The sequence below is a fragment of the Halichondria panicea genome, chromosome 9, assembly GCF_963675165.1.
Source record: "Halichondria panicea chromosome 9, odHalPani1.1, whole genome shotgun sequence".
NCBI classification, from domain to species: domain Eukaryota; kingdom Metazoa; phylum Porifera; class Demospongiae; order Suberitida; family Halichondriidae; genus Halichondria; species Halichondria panicea.
This window is the reverse complement of record NC_087385.1, coordinates 4,937,325-4,960,828: the sequence shown is the minus strand read 5'-3', so window position 1 is coordinate 4,960,828 and position 23,504 is coordinate 4,937,325. Positions and strand designations below refer to the sequence as shown.

At 43.6% G+C, this 23,504-nt stretch overlaps 8 protein-coding genes across 9 annotated transcripts; 3 read left to right on the top strand and 5 right to left on the bottom strand.

The window, feature by feature from the left end:
• Positions 1–25: 25 nt before the first annotated feature.
• On the bottom strand, positions 26–2,875 carry LOC135341427 (uncharacterized). The gene has a single exon (XM_064537980.1). It carries the CDS (start codon positions 2,538–2,540, stop codon positions 1,143–1,145), a length of 1,398 nt encoding a protein of 465 aa, XP_064394050.1. The 5' UTR covers positions 2,541–2,875; the 3' UTR covers positions 26–1,142.
• A 65-nt stretch (positions 2,876–2,940) lies between these two features.
• On the bottom strand, positions 2,941–5,645 carry LOC135341425 (uncharacterized). The gene is made up of 2 exons (XM_064537978.1): positions 5,219–5,645; positions 2,941–4,083 (listed from the first exon to the last, which is right to left on the bottom strand). Exons 1-2 carry the CDS (start codon positions 5,580–5,582, stop codon positions 3,149–3,151), a joined length of 1,299 nt encoding a protein of 432 aa, XP_064394048.1. The 5' UTR covers positions 5,583–5,645; the 3' UTR covers positions 2,941–3,148.
• A 2,000-nt stretch (positions 5,646–7,645) lies between these two features.
• Positions 7,646–8,561, bottom strand: LOC135341426 (caveolin-1-like). Its single transcript, XM_064537979.1, has 2 exons — positions 8,211–8,561; positions 7,646–8,129 (listed from the first exon to the last, which is right to left on the bottom strand). The coding sequence occupies exons 1-2, from the start codon at positions 8,439–8,441 to the stop codon at positions 7,767–7,769; spliced, it is 594 nt and encodes a 197-aa protein (XP_064394049.1). The 5' UTR covers positions 8,442–8,561; the 3' UTR covers positions 7,646–7,766.
• Positions 8,562–9,674: 1,113 nt separating this feature from the next.
• On the top strand, positions 9,675–14,922 carry LOC135341418 (transmembrane 9 superfamily member 3-like). The gene is made up of 17 exons (XM_064537967.1): positions 9,675–9,831; positions 9,895–10,002; positions 10,295–10,490; positions 10,707–10,811; positions 10,900–10,917; positions 10,977–11,068; positions 11,139–11,213; positions 11,282–11,359; positions 11,540–11,671; positions 11,891–12,057; positions 12,145–12,239; positions 13,504–13,628; positions 13,933–14,141; positions 14,241–14,387; positions 14,447–14,530; positions 14,588–14,664; positions 14,723–14,922. Exons 2-17 carry the CDS (start codon positions 9,919–9,921, stop codon positions 14,788–14,790), a joined length of 1,752 nt encoding a protein of 583 aa, XP_064394037.1. The 5' UTR covers positions 9,675–9,831; positions 9,895–9,918; the 3' UTR covers positions 14,791–14,922.
• LOC135341419 (uncharacterized) lies at positions 14,912–16,728 on the bottom strand. The gene is given in 2 exon segments (XM_064537968.1): positions 14,912–16,412; positions 16,414–16,728. Coding segments are annotated over 2 exon segments (1,650 nt in total). The 5' UTR covers positions 16,675–16,728; the 3' UTR covers positions 14,912–15,023.
• Positions 16,729–16,836: 108 nt separating this feature from the next.
• Positions 16,837–19,037, bottom strand: LOC135341420 (ribonuclease H2 subunit B-like). The gene is made up of 9 exons (XM_064537969.1): positions 18,763–19,037; positions 18,651–18,707; positions 18,458–18,589; positions 18,228–18,301; positions 18,057–18,171; positions 17,764–17,937; positions 17,530–17,614; positions 17,122–17,284; positions 16,837–17,003 (listed from the first exon to the last, which is right to left on the bottom strand). The coding sequence occupies exons 1-9, from the start codon at positions 18,947–18,949 to the stop codon at positions 16,908–16,910; spliced, it is 1,083 nt and encodes a 360-aa protein (XP_064394039.1). The 5' UTR covers positions 18,950–19,037; the 3' UTR covers positions 16,837–16,907.
• Positions 19,038–19,039: 2 nt separating this feature from the next.
• On the top strand, positions 19,040–21,935 carry LOC135341423 (uncharacterized). 2 transcript variants are annotated; one of them, XM_064537975.1, is made up of 5 exons: positions 19,040–19,375; positions 19,512–19,593; positions 19,862–19,989; positions 21,364–21,585; positions 21,653–21,935. In XM_064537975.1, the coding sequence occupies exons 1-5, from the start codon at positions 19,127–19,129 to the stop codon at positions 21,854–21,856; spliced, it is 885 nt and encodes a 294-aa protein (XP_064394045.1). In that variant the 5' UTR covers positions 19,040–19,126; the 3' UTR covers positions 21,857–21,935. The 2 variants fall into 2 exon arrangements, with proteins under 2 accessions (XP_064394045.1, XP_064394044.1); XM_064537974.1 differs by having other exon boundaries at positions 19,041–19,375; positions 19,509–19,593.
• Positions 21,936–21,946: 11 nt separating this feature from the next.
• LOC135341421 (uncharacterized) lies at positions 21,947–23,452 on the top strand. The gene is made up of 3 exons (XM_064537970.1): positions 21,947–22,585; positions 22,665–22,920; positions 23,149–23,452. The coding sequence occupies exons 1-3, from the start codon at positions 21,983–21,985 to the stop codon at positions 23,355–23,357; spliced, it is 1,068 nt and encodes a 355-aa protein (XP_064394040.1). The 5' UTR covers positions 21,947–21,982; the 3' UTR covers positions 23,358–23,452.
• The last annotated feature ends 52 nt before the right edge of the window (positions 23,453–23,504 follow it).

The following is a 23,504-nucleotide window of genomic DNA, read 5'->3' as shown; positions in this document are numbered from 1 at the left end:
GATAAGGAATGCCAAAGTTGTGTAAATCTAATCATTATAGACAACGTGAGTCCACCGTACCGTGAATACGGTACCATTCCTCCAACAAAAATAAGTGTGATTAAATGAATAAATAAAACATGACTTAGATCTAGTCCGTGGTAGGGGATGATAGTGTTTTTGCCATCCTTGCTATCAGAGCTGGTGGAGTACGAATGTACGTCAGGAAGGCACTGCTTTCCCATCTTCCTAACGTTTTTATCATTGAATCTTCAATATTCGCTTTGGCAGCGGTTGAAGCTGCCCCGATACGAAAACTGTGGCCAGCGTAGTGAGTATTATTCAAGCCGAGTGCCGATAAGGCTTCCCTGATGCGTGGAACAAAGCTCTGTTTTGTCAGGAACTTCCCATCGGCGTAAATAAACAAGGGGCCTGAATGTGTACCTCGAACCGCGATGTATTGTAAGAGGGCTGCTACAGGGCATAAATCGTCATCTGTTCTGCCAATTATCACAAGCGCACCTCTCCGGAATTGGTCTGTCTTGGACTGCTTCAAGGTGACCGAGATGTAGGTCGGGCCAGCATGGCTATCAACTGCCAGATCAGCAAGGAGCAGGTCCTTGTGATTGACTGCATTGGCAGACGAGCAAGTAATTTCTCCCAACCTGAAGAAACCGAAAAAGCACAAACAGCTCGCAGCCCAAAGCATGACTGTATCTGGTTGTATTGGTTCAACAGACCATAGTGCTTTTATCTGCCTCAAAATGTCTGGGGTAATAGGCAGCCTAGGTTTTTGGGGGTGAGAGATTGCTTTCTCTTTTCTAATGCCTCTCTTGACTAGCATGAATTTTTGCCAAGCCGCTTGCTGAGGTTCGGGAAAATTATGAAGGATATGCAGGTGACGCAATGCCGAGAGGTAAGAATTGATAGTGGAATATGATAGACCACTGCGAGCTAAATATGATACATATAAGCAAAGCATAGATTGAGTAATAGGGAGTGACACAAACTGAGGGGGTAACCTAGCACAAAACTCATAAAACTTTTTAATTCCACTTTTGTAAGTTTTTTGGGTGGACTGAGCTAAACCTTGTTCAAAGTAGCGTTGAACATCCGCCTCCAATGTTGTGACATCCAATCTGGCCTGGAGCCCATCAACATTTCTAAGGTATTGCCGATACCGCTGTTGCCGAGAGGTTGGACTTCTGTAAGAAAGCAGAGAGATTGTCACGTGACAGATCATCAGCTAAATCATTATCGATACCACAAATATGTTCAGAAATAAGATTGAACCTGTAGTAAGCTTCGAAAAAATGCAAACAACGGAGCAAATGCATCATCTGTCTGTCCTTGCAAAACCGTTTTGAAAGTGCTGCGACTACTGCCATATTGTCACACCGAAAGAGGACCTTGTCCCCTTGCCAACAACTACCCCACAAAGCTGCTGCAACTATAATGGGGAGCATTTCTTTGGTTGCGATATTTTCAGCGGCATAACTTTCATATAGAGCCCATGGGATCTGAAACCAGTGATGCCTGGTATATGCACCACAGCCCCAGGAACCCGAAGCATCCGACGTAACAATCACCGACGGAATTGTTGTGCAACAGGTAGAGAACAGGGTGATGCCATTCCATTTCTCCATAAATGCTAACCACCAAGCTAAATCGGATCGAACTGCCTCGTTTAGACGTACGTGATGATGAGGCTTGAATAAACCCCCTACAGCCGTGTAGATACGCCTCAAAAATGCCTTTCCTGGCTTTATGATACGAGCTGCGTCCTCCAGTGTACCAGCCAAAGACTGGAGATCTTTTTTCGTTGCATTCTTTTTGCTAGACCACGAACGTAGCATCTTTAATATTCGTGCCATTTTCTCTGCCGGGAGGCGAAGTTGCTGGGCAATCGAGTCTATCTCAATGCCTAAGAATGTAATAATTGGCGTAGGAGTGACTGTCTTTTCGGGTGCTACCGGAATGCCCAGAGTGGCACACATCTGCAGCAGCATTGACAAATTGTCTGCACACTCCTCCGTATCTTCTCCCCCAATTGTTATAAAGTCATCCAAGTAATGCTCAAGGTACGTGACACCGTTTTGCTTCACGATCCACTGCAGAGCATCAGCCACTGCATTGAATATCTTGGGAGCCGATCGGAGGCCAAAAGGAAGGACTGTATCCACGTAATATTGTCGTTCCCAAAAAGTGCCGAGTAGTAGCCGATCATCTGGATGCACTGGAATTGTTCTAAACGCACTTTTAACATCCATTTTTGCCATTAATGCTCCTTTGCCGGCCTTATAAACCTGAGCTGCAACGTCAGTGACTTTTATATATTGCAGCGAGCAAAGTTGTTTTTGAATACCGTCGTTTACACTTTTGCCCTCTGGTGCTGAGAGATCAACAATCAACCGCCATTCGCCTGGCTGATGCTTTTTCGGTATTACCCCAAATCGACTGACTTGAGCCGGTAATGAGTGCCAAGGAATGGTACGACCCTTAACAAGCTCTTTTGCAATATAATCTGCTACAATTGAGGGGTGTGCAGCAGCTGAGATCATGTTTGATTTTGCCGAGATTACCTTAGACTCTCGATTGTAGCCCAAACGAAAACCGCATCGAACACCATTGCTGATGTAATAAGCAAACAACCTATCCGGATGGTTCAGCAAACAGGCTTCCCAGGCCTCAGCATTTAGTGGTGTGACAATTCGACTCAGCTCTGCTGATGTCACAACAGTATGCTCAGACTGCCTGAATTGCTCCAGGGCGACTAAATCAGCTGTGTATTGATAGCCTGCAGCAAGCAAATAAGAAAGCCATTGTCAGGAAGTGTGAGAACAAACAGTATCACTACTGAATGCTCTCAAGGTCATACCGCAAGGGTAGACATAAATGAACTGAACAACTGATTTAGAGCCACCTTGATGGATACAGACTTCCTGCAAGCATGCTGCAAATGTGACATTGCATGCACATAATAATACAAAATGCTGTTCACCACATGCGCATTTAAAGCAAGCGGCCCATGAGCAATCTGATAAGCATAAACAGCTGAGATGAGTAATAATAATTATAGCATAATAATTATTAATGACTAAGCACACTCAGATATGTATATATAGTAATATAGTTCGTTGAGTTCTCAGTTTTTTGCTTGTTTGTCTCTCTAGAATGGCCTACTACGTTTTGCAGTCTTTCCCGATCCTTGGCACTTTGGGGCTGGATGTGGCTTTTTGCAGAATTTGCATAAATGCGCGAATCTGCATTCTTTATACTTACACTTGGATTCGCCGATTGCATTGTAGAGCCTGCAAATCTCCACCCCTGAATTTACCGGTCTGCTGAATCCCACATCGGGTGTGGGATACCCTGACCTCAGGTAGTTTTTATCTGCTTCATTGCAGTCGGCTGTCTGGTGGTCGTGTCTCAAACAAATTCTGCAAACCGCGTTCCTCTTTGCATTGCCTGCGAGGCAGAATTGATAAAATGCAACATTTAACTTCGACCAGTCCAGGCACTTTTCGTATGCCGCTTTCCGCCGATATGCTCTGTCATATGCCAACCAACCGTCTCCTTCGTAATCCGTGTAGCATCTTACAATGATGGATTGGTAGGCCATCAATTGAGGCACCTTAGACGGGAATTTGTGAGCGAGTATGCTCACCAGAGTGCTGTAGCACTGTATCCACGAGAATATAGAAGAAACTCCCTTCTTAGGCTTGCTCGCACTTGCATTGTGGCAACAATGTGACGATGATTCTGAATAGCTATCTTGCACCCAAGCCTCGGGTAGTAGCTGGTTCATTTCGATGTATTCCAAAGACCATATTTTTTTCATTAGCTTTTCAGGTACGGGCACAACCCCATCACCGAGGTATAAACTTGCTACCAATCCCTCGTGACTGATAGACTGTTGGGGTAGATAGTTACTCTGAGCCTCAGCTGCTCGCCATATTGTCGATGCATTGGGTATTGCTGAAGCTGGTTGAGATATGAGTGGGACTGATGGTTGGATGCACATGCCTTGTGTCCCGGCACCGGATGGCAGCAATGATGCGACTGTGTGCAAAGGGGGTAGCACCCCTAGTCCCGCAATCGTGCCTGCAATGGAATTAATACATAAAGCGGACTGCAGTGCCAATATCCTCCATGCATTTTGCGATTCCACCTATGCAGCTATAGCTGTATATTATTTGCACTGCCGAAGTATACAAATACTCTGATCGCCTTTTTGCTGAAAATGCCAGAAACACTCACTGCTATACTATTTGCTCGCTTGCTATATATAGTGCATGCATGACTGCTGAGCTGCATGTGTGCAATACTAAGCTCTTTTTGTAACACCCTACACCTCTGCATGTAGAGGTGTTTTGCTGAATTGCCCAGTAATAATTATAATGCATTCTGTTTGGCTCACTTGCTAGTGACTGGAGCTGAGCTGTGCAATACTAAGCTCTTTTGCAACACCCTACACCTGCAATGGTGTTTTTGCTGAATTTCCCAAGCTGTGTTTGCTTTTTGCTCACTTGCTAGTGACTGGAGCTGAGCTGTGCAATACTAAGCTCTTTTTGCAACACCCTGCACCTGCAGTGGTGTTTTTTGCTGAATTTCCCAAGCCGGGTTTGCTTTTTTTTGCTCACTTGCTAGTGACTGAAACTGAGCTGTGCAATACTAAGCTCTTTTTGCAACACCCTGCACCTGCAGTGGTGTTTTTGCTGAATTTCCCAAGCTGGGTTTTTTTGCTTTTTGCTCACTTGCTAGTGGCTGGAGCTGAGCTGTGCAATACTAAGCTCTTTTTGCAACACCCTGCACCTGCAGTGGTGTTTTTGCTGAATTTCCCAAGCTGGGTTTGCTTTTTTGCTCACTTGCTAGTGACTGAAACTGCATGAGCTGTGCAATACTAAGCTCTTTTTGCAACACCCTGCACCTGCAGTGGTGTTTTTGCTGACTTTCCCATGCTGGGTTTTTTTGCTTTTTGCTCACTTGCTAGTGGCTGGAGCTGAGCTGTGCAATACTAAGCTCTTTTTGCAACACCCTACACCTGCAGTGGTGTTTGCTGGATTGTCCCTGCTGGGCTTGCTTTTTTGCTCCCATGCTAGTGACTGAGCTGAATGGTGCAAAAGAAGAAGCTCCATTTGCAACACTCAGCCAAGCACATATATAGCAACACTTATAGTACGCACACAACTTTTGACACTTGCCAAAAACAAACACCAAAACAATTTATTTCTCTCACCTTCCAAGGAAACAGCCGTTCCTAAGGTGGAAGGGAGAGAAGGTTGAGTGGGGTTAGCTGTACCAGCTGCAACAGCAACTGTTGAGACGGCAGTACTGCTGGTAGTGCTGGTAGCTGGTCCCAAACTGTTGGGAGTACTAACTGAGCCAGAACTGTTGAGGTGCTCCTGCACTTGTGGAATGGCGAAGAGTGAGTTGAGCGTGCCTAGAATTGCAGGAGTTGAGCCTTTAGCCATCATTTGACTTTGAATTGAATTCAGATAGCAGAAGCGTCTCTCAGAGCTTGCTTGAGTTGCAGCGAATGCGAAAGTAATGTTGTCACCCCCGTAACCGCGCCTGCGCACTAAAATTGTGCCTGTGGCCATTATTACGCAGCGGTACGCATGCGCAGGATTATGTGGAAATCTTTGGGGTATGAGGAGTCTCCCTGATTAACTCCGTTAACCAATACGTTTAAACGCCCATAATTATAATCATTAGCACGGTAGTGCTAATAGTAGGGTTGGGTCGAAAACAGCAAAAAGCCCCCCTCTGGATCTCACCCAAGAAGCAAGACAAAGTTATTTTGACTTTATATATCTGTTGCCCATATCATTTGTGACATTTGTGTGAAATATGAACTGAATTGAACTTTGTACGAAAAAGTTATAAAAACAGCAAAAGTAAAAAAACAACAACTTTTTGTCATTCTTCTCCTCAGGTTCTTCAGTCAGATAATCTAGAGAACTGTAGGTCCACAGGACAAACTAATGGCATCGTACTGTTCTCTGTCGCCTTGGGTAGTGCAGTAACTAATCTATTTCCTTCGAAGTTAAATTTGTTAGGGTGGAAGCTACGCCCTCTTTAATAGGTACAGAGGTGAGGTCGCCATTGTTTTCCTACTGAGCATGCTCAGATAGCATGGCCACACCCCTCTGATCTTAGCAACCACTTGAGGTCCATAGCAACAGTGGTGTTTTGTACTGTCGATCCTTACCGCTCCAGTTAATGCTTGTGTACGTGTAGCCTCGATCCCAGGCCGAGTTTTCGCTTTTATAACGGTTAGGCGAACAACTGGGCCTGGTACTAGTTGTCTGCGCATGCGTCAAATTTTCATTGTATATTTGTGGTCGGCAAAAATATTTAATAAATCAATAATAGAAAATTGTACACAGAAAATGCACAGAGTGAGTACACAAAAGATGCACATAGGGAGCTGCTTCACAAAGGCCTGGGGAGTTGCCAGTTGTGCTGCAGCACAATTACAGTGACCCAGGGCAACTTCAGGATGATTGAATGCCTTCAAATTACGTTTCAAAAAGATTTAGCAGGCTGCTGGACTTCTCTGATTCTAGGCCCCAACTCGTAACTCATTACTTGAGAAAACGTAGATTCTCTTGATGTCTCTGAGCTACCCAGCAACGCTCGAATGAGCAGGTCATACTCCAGTCCTGTGTCTGTGAGTATAGGACAATATTAAAAGAAACCAAAGACGGTTAAACCCTTACCTCAAACTGTCCAGTCTCGTCCGTTAGTATAGCCAAGAGGAGCACTGTTGGGATAGCTGGATATTAGCCATTGCTCCTGTACAGAGAAGTAGACATTTTAAATACGTGTAGATCTATACATATTAAATTTCTCGGTTATAGTGTCATTGTCGACGAGCTGATGATGGCAGCACCAAGTTCTCTAGCTCACACTCTTCACTTGATCCACCATATTAATGATGAAACTATAGTCTACCTACATTCTTGCCAAACATGAACAAGACTTGATAGCATAGCCTAGCCGGCCATAGGGCCCACACAAAAATATCTGACCTTAACAAGCTTGACAAAGCTTTATACCTCTTCCCTTGTTGTTCAGTCTTCAGAATAAGCTTCAGAGAAGAGAGAAGCTTCAGCTAAGAGCCATTCCAATCGATTCCAATAATGATAAAACGGGAACTGACTTCTAGTACACGATAGTACACAAATATAAATGTCACCAAAGTGAACGAGAATATCCATTCGTCAGAATCTGACGAACGACTGACGCATGCGCAGACAACTAGTACCAGGCCCAGTTGTTCGCCTAACCGTTATAAAAGCGAAAACTCGGCCTGGGATCGAGTAACCGTTATAAAAGCGAAAACTCGGCCTGGGATCGAGGCTAGATTGGATGGATAATGAATTTACTGGATCGAGCTCATCACATGTATTGTGCACTAACAATGAATTTTGTTGCTTACCATAGTTTTAAAATTCCACACCCATTGCAGTTCATCACATGCATGATTGGATGGATAAATGAATTTACTGGATCAAGCTCATCGACATCACATGTATTAATTGTGCACTAACAATGAATTTTGTTGTCTATCAGCTGCACCACCATGCACACGGATTAATTCGGAATTCTATATACTATAGGTATAATTAGTACAGAGAGCTATATAGATCTATACACATGCATTCAGATCAAAATAGCTCCTCATATTTAGATACAGGAAGGGATTGTGGCAATCACATAAAATTCTAAGCTAAGTGTACAGTACCATTGATTATATATTACGGCAGTGAAATTCCTCGTTAGACATTTTGAACAAATCCTTTTCCATCGAGGGCTACTTTTACACGGATCTGACTGAAGCAGCGAGCTGCCACATCTGTCAAAGGCCTAAAGATGGTCACCAGTGGCATGGTAACCAGAGGTAGTGTAGCTGCAATCCAGAAGATAGTGATACGCATAGCAGGACTCCAAAGCCACGAGTAGGTGAATGCCGTTATGCCATTTACCAGAGCCCAGACTATCATTAGTGGAATCCCAATGATAATCACAAAGACGTGATAAGTGATGAGCTTCGTCCATTTGTAGACAATTCCAAGGATATCATGCATTGGCTTCACCAAACTGGTCTTCTTATGCTCGTGGAAGGCCGCGTCAAACTCAAGCTGCGTGTGTGTGCATGGTGTATAGTGAGTAATAAGTAGATGGTATAGGTATCTGAAATCGCATGCAGTGCTATGGCTTACACTGAGGTATTTTTGTTGTGGGACATCTCCTGGGTCTATTGGAAGTATTATGTCGGAGTCATTCTTGGACTGCGGATTGTTGTCATCATCGTTTCTCTCGTCATGGTGTTGTACCTCTAGCTGCTGAGCGTTCGACTGATATGGCTGATATGATCCGGCCGGGGCAGTGGGTGAGGCTTCTTGATAGACACCTTGTTGATACATGGGAAGCTTGGTCTCCATTTCAGTCATATAGACCTAGGCGCAGTACTTGATGCTAGTAGACGAAGAGTCAGTGTTAGTTGATGGCTGCAAACTATGACAAGTTTATGCAGAATGGCAACCCTTAGTTTTACACCCATTGCACATGATTTGGTGGGCATGCAACAATGAATCTACTGGAATGTGCAGTTCATTATTGTACACAAAACAATGAATCTTGTTTGTTTTACTACTTAATTCACAGTTCTAATTGTGTCTAATAAAAACATGTGATTATAACGGGCCATATACAAGCATGTAGTTTCAATTGATGTGCATGTGACCATGCATGCATAGTGCTCTATTATCTATGATGTGACTATAGCTACTGTATATACCAGGAGCAGATACATAGATCTACTTCCCTGTAGATACATCTATACCATGTATGTCATAGCCATATAGCTTTCCCCTCAGTTGAAATACACACAACTTGCCCACTAGGTTTAGGGTCTAGCTATGTGTAAAGAGTCATTATTCTTCCCAATACCCTATTCTATATACCTGCATGGGGTCCGGCATATAGCTGTTGCTTCCAAGAGAAATTTCTCGTTTGAGAAGGGTTGTACGTACGTATATTTATGTATTTATTGCATAAATCATAAGCTAGCCTATTAAAACTGAGTGTAGTTAAATGTTTGAGTACATGCATCCATGTATATACATGTATAATTATATCTAGCTACATGCACACACACACACACACTCCGTATCAACACACTCAGTCAGTGGAGTAGGAACAGTTAAAAGGTTGGGGGGGCCACTTGGGTGGTGTAAAAACACCACCTAAGTGGGACTTCCCCTGGCACGGAGCGCCGGAAAATTTAAGGCAGGAAGCCATACCTTCTCATTATGACATCATAATTCTAAACTACAAGATTATTAGTTCCATACTCTCAAAACCCACACACATACACACTGAAGTTTGTTATACATTCAAGTTGTATAATAATTCCAAAATTGCGTTCAAAATAAAACATGTTACAAGAGTATTATCATTCAATTCCTTCTTTAATTCATTCTGCTTAGAACACCTATCCAACTCAGGAAGGGTAGGCCCATTCAATGTTGGGGGGGGGCCTGGCGGCCCCCCCTTGCTCTGAAGTTGGGGGGGCCACTGGCCCCCTGGCCCCCCTGTTCCTACTCCACTGTCAGTACACACTCCAATCTACAATGTGTATATAGGGCTTCCATATATAACTCAGTCTGTAGACGCCCTTGATAAGATTTCAGCACCACTTAAATTAGTTTTCAATGTTAATGATCTTTACCTAAATTACGAAGTCCCATCCCTGTTACTACTGCTTGTACGTCCCAGAGTTCGAGTACGTCTGGGCCAAATCCTTATACTATAGTATCTATGCCTTAGAACTGGAACTAGGTGAGAAGATGTACACTATACACACCTACATTTACTTATTACCAATTGTTGTGGTTTATTTAGAATCAACCACCCTCAATAATCACCATGGCTGGCTTGACTCTGCTCTTAGTAGCTGTCCTCCTTACGGCCCTCCCCCACCAAAACATGGCAGACGAGCACTCACATCAGGTGACTCACCATGTACATCACACTCAAAACACAGTACACACTGCCAATAACTAGTATTAAATCGTAAAGATAGTAAAACTAGACTGCGCATGACGACTGCCCTAGGGCCAGACTGTACAGCTGTATGTCTATGTCTTTCCGTAATTTTGTTTTGTTTTGAGAAAGAGTCAATAATTATAGGAGTCGTAATTATTTCAGATAGATGACCTTTAAATGATACATGCAGTACTCTGATACGGTACATGTCTCTTGATGACAACACTCTACCCCTCAATATAATCCCTCCATGCAGTACTCCGACAGTGAGCAGGTGGTGGTGTGGATTAACACAGTGGGCCCTTATCACAACAGACAAGAGACCTACCCGTACTTCTCCCTGCCCTTTTGTCGAGGGGCCAAGCATGATATCGGACATTACCACGAGACCATGGGGGAGGCACTGCAGGGAGTAGAGCTGGAGTTCAGTGGCCTGGACGTCAGCTTTAAAAGTTGGTGTGATGAGTGACGTTTGATATCCTCAACCTAAACAGTACATGTATCTCCCCCCACCCTTTTTTGTGATAGTCACTTTCACTGTGTGTAAAGCCCTAGAGACAGTAGAATCAGAGCCTGCTTGTATCAATAGCGTATACTATTACCGTGTTCACTGTATAGGCAAACTCCTAATACTTAGTACTTGCTGTGATCTCTTGTGTTTCCTCTAGACTCTGTGGACAAGAAGGAGTACTGTAGTGTGGTGTTGGACGAGAGCAAGATGAGGGCCCTCGTCTATGCCATCAAGAACCACTACTGGTATCAGATGTACATTGGTGAGCTTCGTAACGATTTGTTGCTCTTATCGCTATAAACTTTTTTCCACTATCTCCACATCTTCTCTTGACCTGCCGTGATCCACAGATGACCTAGCAATGTGGGGTGAGTTAGACATGCCCTAACCATAGATACAGCAACTACCTTACCCCCCCCCCCCCCAGGTATTGTGGGTGAGGTGGAGGACGGCCCTGACAGTAAAGAGTATATCATCATGACACACAAGAAATTTGATATCGGCTACAATGGCAACCAGGTATGTCAGCCCCTCTGGATTCTTAACACAAACATGTATGTGCTTGACCTCTCCTCCCCTCCTCCTACAGATTGTGGAGGTGGATATGACCACTGAAGGCAAGACAAAACTGGAGATTGGTATGACTCTATCCTTCACCTACCAGGTACTGTCCAGCCTCAGTTATTACATATAGTCTCTTGAATGTTTCATTGAAATGTATTCCTTCTGTAGGTGAACTGGAAATCGTCTGAAACTAAATTTACTAATCGATTTAACAAATACCTTGACCCAAAGTTCTTCCAACACAGAGTAAGGGACCACACACACACACACACACACACACACACACACACACACACACACACACACACACACACACACACACACACACACACACACACTATAGGCACTCTCTGTAGTAATCCTGGCGCTGTCTATTCCCCTTAGCCTCATATACAGCATGCGTTTCACTCCCCTCCCCTCCCCCAGATCCACTGGTTCTCTATCTTCAACTCGTTCATGATGGTCATCTTCCTCGTGGGACTGGTCAGTATGATCCTTATGAGGACTCTCAGGAAGGACTATGCCAGATACTCCCGTGATGCTGACCTCGACGACCTGGTGAGCGCATACACGTACACATAGACTAACTAAGTAGTGTAAAGAGGTCCTGTAGAGTACGATATATTTTATCACTGACTGGAAAGATATCTTGGTCAATGATTGATTTTTAATATGTGTGGCATAACATGTGCAATTGTACATGCAGGAGTCATGTATGTTACTGTACATTGTGACAGTGCTTTCACATTCTTATCCTCACAATCTTGTCACCTTCAGGAGCGAGATATCGGTGATGAGTATGGATGGAAGCAGATCCATGGCGACGTGTTCCGACCTCCCTCATTCCCCATCCTATTCTCATCACTCATCGGGACAGGGAGCCAGCTGGCAGTGGTCATGCTTGGCTGCATCACTGCCTCTCTCCTCGGTCACCTCTACACTGAGTGAGTCATCACACACACACACACACACACTCTCTCTGTTGTTCTTTGCTCCTCACATCTCTTTGCCCTCCTCCCCCCCCCCTTCAGACGTGGGACCTTGCTCAGCACAGCTATCTTTCTCTATGCTGCCACCTCACCAGTCAACGGATATGTCGGGGGAGCCATCTTCTCAAGACTGGGGGGTGAGTGTGTCAATCTCGTGTCTGGATATAATCTTGTGACATATGATACAGTAGTTTTTAAAGTCATCTTAACGTCGAATACTAGTAGTCTCTCTGTTAGTGTCTTATTGTCATGAGAGCCTAGTGAGAAAATTTCTCAAGTTCCCAAACCAACTAATTATAATTTATTATGCCTCGGTGCGCATGCGCAAGCGAGGCATACGGTAGTGTGTGTGTGTGTGTGTGTGTGTGTGTGTGTGTGTGTGTGTGTGTGTGTGTGTGTGTGTGTGTGTGTGTGTGTGTGTGTGTGTGTGTGTGTGTGTGTGTGTGTGTGTGTGTGTGTGTGTGTGTGTGTGTGTGTGTGTGTGTGTGTGTGTGTGTGTGTGTGTGTGTGTGTGTGTGTGTGTGTGTGTGTGTGTGTGTGTGTGTGTGTGTGTGTGTGTGTGTGTGTGTGTGTGTGTGTGTGTGTGTGTGTGTGTGTGTGTGTGTGTGTGTGTGTGTGTGTGTGTGTGTGTGTGTGTGTGTGTGTGTGTGTGTGTGTGTGTGTGTGTGTGTGTGTGTGTGTGTGTGTGTGTGTGTGTGTGTGTGTGTGTGTGTGTGTGTGTGTGTGTGTGTGTGTGTGTGTGTGTGTGTGTGTGTGTGTGTGTGTGTGTGTGTGTGTGTGTGTGTGTGTGTGTGTGTGTGTGTGTGTGTGTGTGTGTGTGTGTGTGTGTGTGTGTGTGTGTGTGTGTGTGTGTGTGTGTGTGTGTGTGTGTGTGTGTGTGTGTGTGTGTGTGTGTGTGTAGACTGCTACAGCTGCTCAAGGATCAATGAAGTGCAAGTAAGAGTTTCTATAGTTTCTAGTCATGTTTTCTTGGATTTTAATTCGTGGATTTGCAAAATAATGCTTCGTTCTCGAGTTATGCCTAGTTTTGCTTACTTGGAATGCCATTGCAGCCTTTTCAGAAGATCACGTAGCCAAACTTACTGAGTGTTGCTACTCTACTTAGTAGTTAGCTCTGCACTAGAACGCTAGCTATTGGTAGCTGCAAGAGTGAGAAGAAAGTTGCAAGGCTCTGCTGACTTACAGCCATTGATTTTAGACTTGAACTTTTGGCATCGATCGTTTTTAACAACAATCATGATCGATCATTACCCACTCTTTGAGTTTGCATGCAGCTAATGCAAAAATGTTCATCATGTGTATAAAAGCTATTAGTAGCTTTATGTTATGTAGCTTTGGCATCTCCACCGAGGCATCAGCACCTGTGGTGCTTTCATTGTATTTATGATTGTCTCTGTACAGGCAAGGAGTGGATTAAGGCAATGCTGTTTGGGACTGCTCTTTTCCCCACCTTTGTTTGTGGGACCATCATCAACATTGTTGCCATCTCATACCATGCCTCCAGGGCACTCTCTATCTTCACCATGGTTGGTTAATGAGCCTGGCTTAATGACTTTGCCTTCTCAATGGTATATTTACCACAGCAATTGATCCAGTTACTGTACATGTTATATTACTGTAAGCGTTTGCTGCTTGTTAGATGCTCATTATTTGTCAAAGGTATCCAATATCTAAACATCGTAGGTGGTAGATAATCAACCAACCATGGAATGTTATTGTTGTTGGCTTCTGCCCTATATAGAAGCCTTCTTGAGTGAAATTGGACACCTAGAAGCTAGAAGTTGTACTCAAAGAATCACCTCCACGCATGCATATACTCTCCCCTTGCAGTTAACTGTGGTGTGCATAAGCTTGTTTGTAATCCTCCCTCTGAACCTGGTGGGCACCATCTTGGGTCGCAACATCTCCGGGGAATCCGACCACCCCTGCCGAATCAACACAGTCCCTAGACCCATACCAGAGAAGAAATGGTTCATGGAGCCATGGGCTATTGCCCTGTTGGGAGGGATACTACCATTTGGCTCCATATTTATTGAAGTGTGAGTGAGTGTGTTTATAGGTTGGATTGTGTGGATTGATGGTCTTGATGCCTGTTGTGTGTTACGCATGATTATGATTGTGTTCGATTCTATTTACAGGTATTTCATTTTCACGTCATTCTGGCAGTACAAAATCTACTATGTGTTTGGGTTCATGCTACTGGTGTTTCTAATCATGATGGTCGTGACTGTGTGTGTCACCATCGTCTGCACTTACTTTCTACTCAACTCCGAAGATTATCGATGGTGAGACATATGTCAGTCACTGACTCAACTGCCCTCACCTGCTGTGTGTTCACTTGCAGGCAGTGGACAAGCTTCTGTTCTGGTGGCTCCATTTCACTGTACATCTACTTATATGCCTTCTACTATTTCTTTTTCAAGACTAGGTAATATTAAGCATTCGATTTGCACTAGCTAACCACTGTTTTTATTTCCATTTTCAGGATGTATGGTCTTTTTCAAACTCTGTTCTACTTTGGGTACATGGCATTGGGCAGTGCGGCTCTAGGTATTCTCTGTGGTAAGGACGTCTGATTGTTACTGTGGAAACCATTGTGATTATTTCTCTCTTCCTACAGGTACCGTTGGCTATATTGGAACAAGCTACTTTGTGAAGAAAATTTACTCAACAGTGAAGATTGACTGAAGTATAAACTGTGTAGCTTCTGAATGATTGATACAACGTGTAGGGTTTATTATGGTTACATCATCATTTTCACTGTATTATATTATAACCTCTATTGTATATAGAATTTGCAAAACACATGTTTGCTGTCAATTAATGCAAATGCAATACATGGCCAATACACATTGTACTTTTCGAACAGTAAGTAATACATCAAGTACAAAAATAATTAACTAAAGAAATTATGTGTAAATTTAGCAAGCCTTTGTTGCACAGAAACAAGATGCTGTAATCTCTACATCAGCCTGTAAGTTAGCTTGTTCGAACTTCTTTCTCACACTGGCTGCTTCTTCAATCTTGTTCTGACCTTCCAACGCCTTGGACAAACCCAAAAGTGCCCAGAGATTGTCTTTATAGATTTTCAGGTCCTCACGATACACGGCTTCAGCTTCCTCACACTCTTCCTGCTCTAACAACAGTGCACCCAGTGCATGACGGGCAGGCATCATCCACCCCCATGGCTCATCATAGATCAATCTCATGTCTCGCTCAACTGCTAGACGAAGGTGCTGAAAGGCTAACTGATGGTTGCCTTTGTGATACTCCACTTCACCATCCAAAACAGCTTCAGCAACGTTCAAGATGCCTCTTTGATTCTCTGAATCATGCATTTTGTTATTCATGAGGAGACGGCCCTCTAACGATTTGCCTTGCAGTGTTTTCTGAAACTCTTTTCTTTCTTTCTCCGCTTCCTCTAACCGTCCCAGAGCTGCAAATGCAACTCCTCTGGCATAGTATGCCATTGCCATTGCACACGGGTAGAGCTCAGCATCTTCTTTTAGTGGACGTTGAATGATCTCTTTCCATTTTCCAAATCGAACCAAAACATGCCAAGAGATGGTAGCAAACGATTCCAGATAAGTAGAGCCAAACTGGGTATCTCCAAGCTCACAAGTGACAGCTTCTCTATCCAATTGTCGCTCAGCTTCTTCTGCATTCTTCAGGGCAATAGAAAATTGTCCATTGAACATAGCTGCCCAAGCAAAGAAGTGATAGTTGTGCATTCGGTACACCTTGTAGAAGTTGTTTTCTTGTCCGCTTTCTTTTCGGTATTGCTCGTCGGCTTCTATTCCTTTGACATTGCTTTCGATCGCCTCCTTGTAGTGACCCACCCACATATCAATGTGACTGGCCATGTGCAGGAGATGTCCTTGGTTGTATCGGACTCTCAGTACATTGGCTTCGGGCATGGCTTTTTCGGGGGTCGCAGACAACTCCATAGTGTGAATATAGAAATGGCACAAAGCGGGATGCTGAGGATGATCTTTCAGGCCTTTCTCTAGTACCGAAACCAGTTCCATTGTTTCGGGAATTGCGGCAGTGATGTCAGGAGGTGATGTCCAGAGGGACCACGGAGCTAGCAACATCAACGACTCGGCAAAAAGAGAAGTTATGTCTGGATCAGTGTCGAATTTCTTGTACACCTCTCGCATGGTGTTCGCATACTTCCTTGTGTATTCTGTAGCACTTAGGATGACCTTTCCAGTTATGTGTTGTGGTAGTGGAGAACAAAATCGGATTGCTTGGGCCTCAATCAGTGCAACCTCCCAATCGGTAAAAGACTTGTTTTTACTTGTTTTTTATCAGAGCAAGAGCCTTTTGGGCATACTCATAGGCCTTTTCACTGTCCAGACCATCAGGGTTGTTGTAGTTGGGAGCATAGCAGTGAGCAGTGAAGTAGTGAGCCATGGCACAGTTGCAATCCATGCTGAGGCACTCCTCTAAACATCGAATGGCCTCTTCATGGTTGAAACCGTATGCTTGAAGTATAGCTTTGTCGAAGAAGATTTGAGCTTCTTGAGAACATGTTACTTTCTTGATCAGCTTGTACTCAACCTCAGACATTTTTATCTAGATCTAGCTATAAACTTGCAAAAGAAGGCGGGGCTGGTAAAAAATCACACCATTTGCTAAAACTAGGAGCATGAGGAGATCCTCTTGTGCTCCTGCATGCTAAAGCTCTGAGCTGCATTATAAATTATACTGCATTCTTACATGCAGTTATGAGTTGGTTCATTACTTGGTATTGAAAAGCAAGTGCAAGTGTATAACAGAACGTGAAAAATAAAAATGACTATCTAGCTATTTCTGTTTGAGAAGAAGCTGCTAATTGCCTTCATGCCTTTCTTGTCCACCTTAGCAAGAGCCTTCTGTGCCGAAGTCAACGGAGCAACCTGGACAATAGTAGAATCACAGCATGATAGCAACAATTTCAACCACTATTCTACCATTCTCTACTATACGATAAATTACATACACCACTGACTGTACACTGTACAGGAGGTCAAGTACCTTCTTTGGTTGAGAAGCTGTGCTGTTGAGCTTAGTGTAATCGTCCAGTGGTTCACCATCAGAAGAGATGGCGCACCCTTTCTTATTAGGAGGGGCTTTACTGTCTTCATAACCGTCAGCTCCCCTCTTGTGCTTACCACTCCCTACAGTCGACTCCAGGGGACTGCACAGGAGAGAGTAAGTATCACTGTAAATGCTGCTTGTGCAGTATAGGCAGGGTGTCATACAGGGGGAATGGGGGGATACCCCCCCTTTTTGCATCCAGGCACTAGTTGTATGACTGAGTGTCCATAGCTGGCAATTTTACATACTATAACAACAGTTGACCATTTTTTAGCAACATTTTCTAGTTACTTTTCTTTCCCCCCCTCTACTTCAAAATCCTGTATGACACCCTGATAGGGTTACCTTGGATAGTCCAATGCCAGTCGATCAGCTAATGCCTTGGGAAGGTAGTCTGAGATTACTCCACAAGCATACCTCAAATAATCCTCTGTAAAGAATTTACAAATGACCTATACACCGAACAATACTATAATGATGCATTGACTACACAACAAAGTGTTGTACGTGCGTGCATGTAGTAGAATGTGACAACATTTACTCTTGCTTTATTGATGCTAAAGTATTAACATTTTTCACCTCTGCTAACAATAGACTGTTTGCTGCTCCTCACTAATGTGGTACTCATTGAACCAGCTCCAGCATACACACCCTCTCTCTCCAGCCCACTCCCCAGAGCTTCCACCTTTCCTCTCAGCCAAGCCCGAGTCTTTTCCCAACTGTACTTGAACACCTTCATCCCATTGGAGAGCTCTATACGGGTAGAGAAATAACAGAGCTTCAGCACACTGCATCACACAGGCAGGTAAAAGTATAAGGCTATTCAGAATCAATAGACTTCACAGTGTAATCAAGCAAGTAACAATTTGTACTTTTGCTGTCTGTGACATGCTCCCACTGCTCAGGCTCAATGCAGGCCTCCAGTACTTGGCAACATACTGTAGACTGGTCCTCAAGAATACCATCTAGCGTTGTGGACTTGCCAGTCTATTGGAGACAACACATGAGCACACTGTGTGGTTACAGTACAGTGGGTACCGTACCTGTGCAGCTGTGAGCAAGTAGGGCAAGGCCAGGAATAATGGATCAATGGGTGTACACATGTAGAGGGATCCATCTGAACGAACCAGATACCATTTGATTACTAGGTATGCATGAAATAATCGTTTAATGGTTAAAATTTACCTATGCTATTCTCATGACATCATTAAAATTAGACTAGTGTGTACCCGGTGAGAGGTGTACACTACAAAGCAACACAGAACATACACACCTGTTTGCAGTGTGTTATCAATGAACCAAGAGCGAGGCCCGTCGCTGAACTTCATCACCTCATACAGCTCATTTTCAACACTCACACAATTTCCTCCTCTCCTTCTCCTCAGCAAGTACCGTCTTGCACACGCTGTGTTAAAATGGGTGGCCAGAGTTTTTAGAACACGTACATTATCATATCAACACCTTACCACTTTTAGGGTCCTTCAATGAAACAAAGGAGCAGTTGAATTGATTACCAGGATCCTCTAAAAATAGAGAATGAATGAGCTCAGTAGGGAGGATAGAAAAGACAACACACACCTGGCAGAATGCACATCCACTGAGCCACATGGGTGGGGCGTTTTCTATTTAGAGAGCGTTCTCTTCTCTTCCTGGATACAACCTCTTCATATGGAGCGCTGTCTCCTACACTGGAGGCCTGAGATTGAGACAGGGAGCTGTTTTCCCCTTCTACTTCGGTGCTTCTTGATCTAGAGCGAGTCAACATGGTAGATCAGCTGCGCTGTAGCTGTGTCTTGATATGATTGCATTGACTTTGGATATGATCGTTGACTCTGCACAGCAGCTGACAGTGGAGGGGCGTGTTTCAGACACTCCTCACCTTGCATTTTTTAATACCTGTTATCGTACAAGCTAGCTAGCTTGCTATTAACAGGTACGTAGAATGAGTGACAGACTCTCCAAGAAGTGGACCGTAGCGATCCTACTTGGAGCAGGGACTGTGGTAGTGGCTGGAGGGATTGCCTTGGGTGTCTACTATGCAAGGAAGCGACACAATGCAGCGCCACCACAGGACTCAGTCTATGATGAACAGCCAGTCATACCAGTGGTGGAAGAGCCAGTCGTGGAAGTGGTGGAGGAGCCGGTCCTGCCAGTGGTAGAGGAAACTTGTACTGTTACCATGGACATGAAGGTAGCGTAATAGTATCCATTTGATATTTGCTGTCTCAGCACGGCTGGCCGGCCGGCCATTGGCCATTGTGTTTTTTTACTGTCATTGTGAGGTCAATTGTATAAGTAACAATGTGTTTTCTATTCACTTGCAGCAGGATTTTGCTGCAGGTGGTCCCATGTTCCCCTTACAAGGCACTAGGGAGACAGACTTTGGGCGTGCTGCTGCCACCTATGAAGGTAAAACAAGCCCTTCTAGATTAGCAACATTATGGTAATAGCTGCCTTATACCAAGCTTGCTACGTTTCTGAACCTTTCCTGGTGTTTCCAATGCTGATTTGCAATGGAAAAACATTTCCTAGGTCATTCAATATCACCCTGACTTCTGTTTCTTTGTCAAATAGGTAGCTAAGGTAGCCAACTGCACTCATATTATTATGTAACTAAACACTTGATAAGGTATGCAATTTGGCAATCTATTTGCCATCTAATTATTCTCTCTTATAGATATCTACCAGGATGTTCAGAACGGTCTAAAGCCGTTGTTTGACAATGATGCTTTGTACAGTGCATTCTTAGAATACATTCAAGTATCTACCAGAGCACTCGAAAGGCTTAAATCTCTCTCAGACTGCGTAAGTAGTAGCTTGCAACATAGATACAGGCGGGATTGGAAACGAAGGTACCCTTGAGTAACGTCCGCTTTCTCCGCAGTTCATTTGAGGCTGTCTTAACAAGCCAAAGTATAGATGGGCCTGGCTCGGCTAGCCAAACTGATGGCCTATTCTACACACAGTTCCATATATCTAAGCAAATGCGCTTATTCTGTGCAACTCACTTATATGATCTATACCTATTGTAGTAGTTATGCCTCGGTGCGCATGCGCAAGCTAGGTATACGGTAGTGTGTTTGTGTGTGTGTCTGTGTAGACTGCTACAGCTGCTCAAGGATCAATGAAGTGCAAGTAAGAGTTTCTATAGGCTTTTAGCCATGTTTTCTTTCGTGGATTTGCAAAATACTGCTTCGTTCTCGAGTTATACCTAGTTTTGCTTACTTGGAATGTTATTGCAGCCTTTTCAGAAGAAGTGCATAGCAAAACTTGCCCATAGAGTGTTCCTACTTACTAGTTAGCTCTTCACTAGAATGCTAACTGCAAGAGTGAGAAGAGAGCTGCAAGGCTCTACTGAGGCAGCAGTCTAGATTTTGTACTTTTGGCATCCTTTTGAGCATCATGGTCGATCATTTCCCACTCTTTAAGTTTCCTGCAGCAAAATTACCGTAAAGAACATTATGATATCTGTGAGTGTGTATTAACAATAGCTAGTAGCATTATGTAGCTTTGACACATCCACCGTACCCACGGTGCTTTCATTATAACCAGCACGCTTTACACGTTATAGCAATAAAAATACCTAAATAGCACTTGGAAGCTTATAAGCTTGTAACTTTACTGGAATGTCTCTTTTTACTGGGTGTGGTCAGTCGTTAGCAAGTACTACCCGTGAATCACAGTTTTAAATTGCTGAAAGAAATGATGTCTCGAGGAAACACAACTTTCTTATTTTGAGTGAGTTACCCGGCAAAAAAGCCTCGTTTTCAAAGGCGAAAAGCGGATAGTTTTTGAGGCGTCACTGTAAATTCAATGTAAAAGCATCACGTGCACCACTTCGTTTCCAATCCCTCCTTTTCCTGTATGTATTGCTTGCAACAGTATACACTCCTGGTTGCAATGATCCTAGTATAGTGCCCCTTAATCAGTATACACTCCTGGTTGCAATGATCCTAGTATAGTGCCCCTTAAACAGTATACACTCCTGGTTGCAATGATCCTAGTATAGTGCCCCTTAATTGGCTTGGTCCAATTGGTATGCCTGTAAAGACTGTTGAAGTGTGGGAAGAGAGGGAGGGGTAGCTACTTAAAAAATGTGTTACATGAGCATATGAACTGAACTGAGGAAGTTATAGTGTTTCTTGTTCTCACATGAACAACTCCACACATGCTCTACAGCTCAAGCAGTATGAAGGTGCGATAACAGCCAACCAACCAGCTCCCACGAACACCTCGACTGATCTCAACTCCATAATTAATGCCCTGAGTCCTGGCTCAGAGCTACTAGCAGAGGTGAAGTCTCTCACTCCCCTCCTGGCTGCACTAATGGAGTGCCCATCTCACATTATAAGGAATGCTGTTAGTCTAACCTCAACCAAGAGACAAACACTTGTGGATCTTGTGAGTGAGGGTAATGAGGGCCAAACTTATGTCAATAGACATTTTATGCATAATTTTTTCCCTATAGATTCGGAGTACCCCGTATGGAGTGGACAAGTATGTGTACATGAACGAAGGGCCCTTTAGAGACTCTGATCTGCAGCCATTCATGACACGAATGGGGTTCAGTATTCCCTCGTACCAGTCCAAACTAACATTCTCGGCTGATGATACTGATGACAAGCTCACTACTGGACTGTTTCTACTGCTTGGAACTGCAGGATCTAGCTAAACCCACATAAACCCTGTAGATGACCCGATTATTAATTTGCGTTTGTTGGGTAATTAATTGCGAAACTCTCTTCCAATTATGAGAATTTAAGTTAATAAAATAATATTGAAAAGTAGTAAGCATGAAATGAAAATGACAGTACAAGCACAAGTGTCTGTACGTAAAGAAATGAAGACACACAAGCTGCTACACTTGCTCCTTTTGCTGTCATTAGTGATGCCCCTCACAGCTCATGACCAGACCTGTCGATTCCTTGGCTCCATGTTGCTCATAAACAAGTTTGATAATTGCTCTGACATTTCATATCCTCAGTCGGACATGTTCTACTTGAAACTGGGCATGGCACCTAAAGCTCTGGACCTAGAGGAATGCAGATCAATTAACTCTATGAACTACACTACTACCCTCGGAGACATGTGTGCCTCACGTAAGAGAAACAAAACGATCACGGAGTCTCTTATGAGCGTTACTTGCCCATCATATCGTAACGTTTATGTTAGTGGGCCACTGGGGATTTGCAAGGAGGTGTTTAATAGTCTTGGATACTGTGTCACCCTAGAGTCGTACAATGAAACTGTCACCACCAATGAAACTTTTTTGTATAATAAATCGAGTCTTAATGAAACTGTCAATCGAATTCAAACCACTTTGGGCAAATATTTTCAAGTTATTGATCGGACACTAGTCGGATCTTTTTTCAAGGACCGTGGGCAAAGATGTCTTTGTTTGGTAAGTCCTATTGTGTGTGCCCTTTCTTAATTCAAACGACTTTAAATCTTAATTTGACCTATATAACTCATTTCCACAGGACTCTTACAAGAAATGGCTGTGCTCTAGCAGTCTAAATTTGTTTAATGAATCCGACAATTCATCATGTTCCAGTAAACAGGTCACTGACAGTCCGGCTAGCAAGACACTCCTGTTGACTAAACCGTGCCTGAGTGTGTGTCAGAGGGTGGTCCAGTCCTGTCCCTATTACCTCCCTTCGAGCTTTCAGATTGATGTGACAAGCAATGACACTAAGGAGGTTGTGTACGGAGGCTATCCCGCTTTCGACTGCCCAAGTGAGTACTAATGTGTGTGTAGAAATAAGAGCAGTATCATTCTGTTGATGATATCCATCAATTTTTGCACTTAAATAGGTCTACCACACCCTATACCGTACACCATGGAGTTTTAGAGGCTGCATACCACACACATGTGATAGCAGGAGTGCATGAATTCCTGGTGATAGATACAGCTCAATATCAGCTACTTTGTAATAACACTCTACCTCCCACACACACACACAGGACCAAATACGCTGACCAAATTGTATAGCTGCAATGGAACCTGTGGTACGTGCAATGGAACCTGTGATACGTGTACATATGCTTGTCCTGGTTGTCCTTGCCTTGGATACAGTAGTGGAGCAGCACTATCTATACATAGACTTTCACTAAGAACAGCATTCGTATGGACACTTAGTTTGGTTGCGTACTGTATATTTCTTGTGAGTTAGTTTTTTGACTTCAATTAATTTTATGTCCTTTTTATATGCCACCTTTGTATTAAAAAGTTAAAAACATCAGTATAAAAATAATAATAAAAATTAAATATATACATACCCAATAATACAACGGACTGACTGTATGTGCTCTCTATAAAC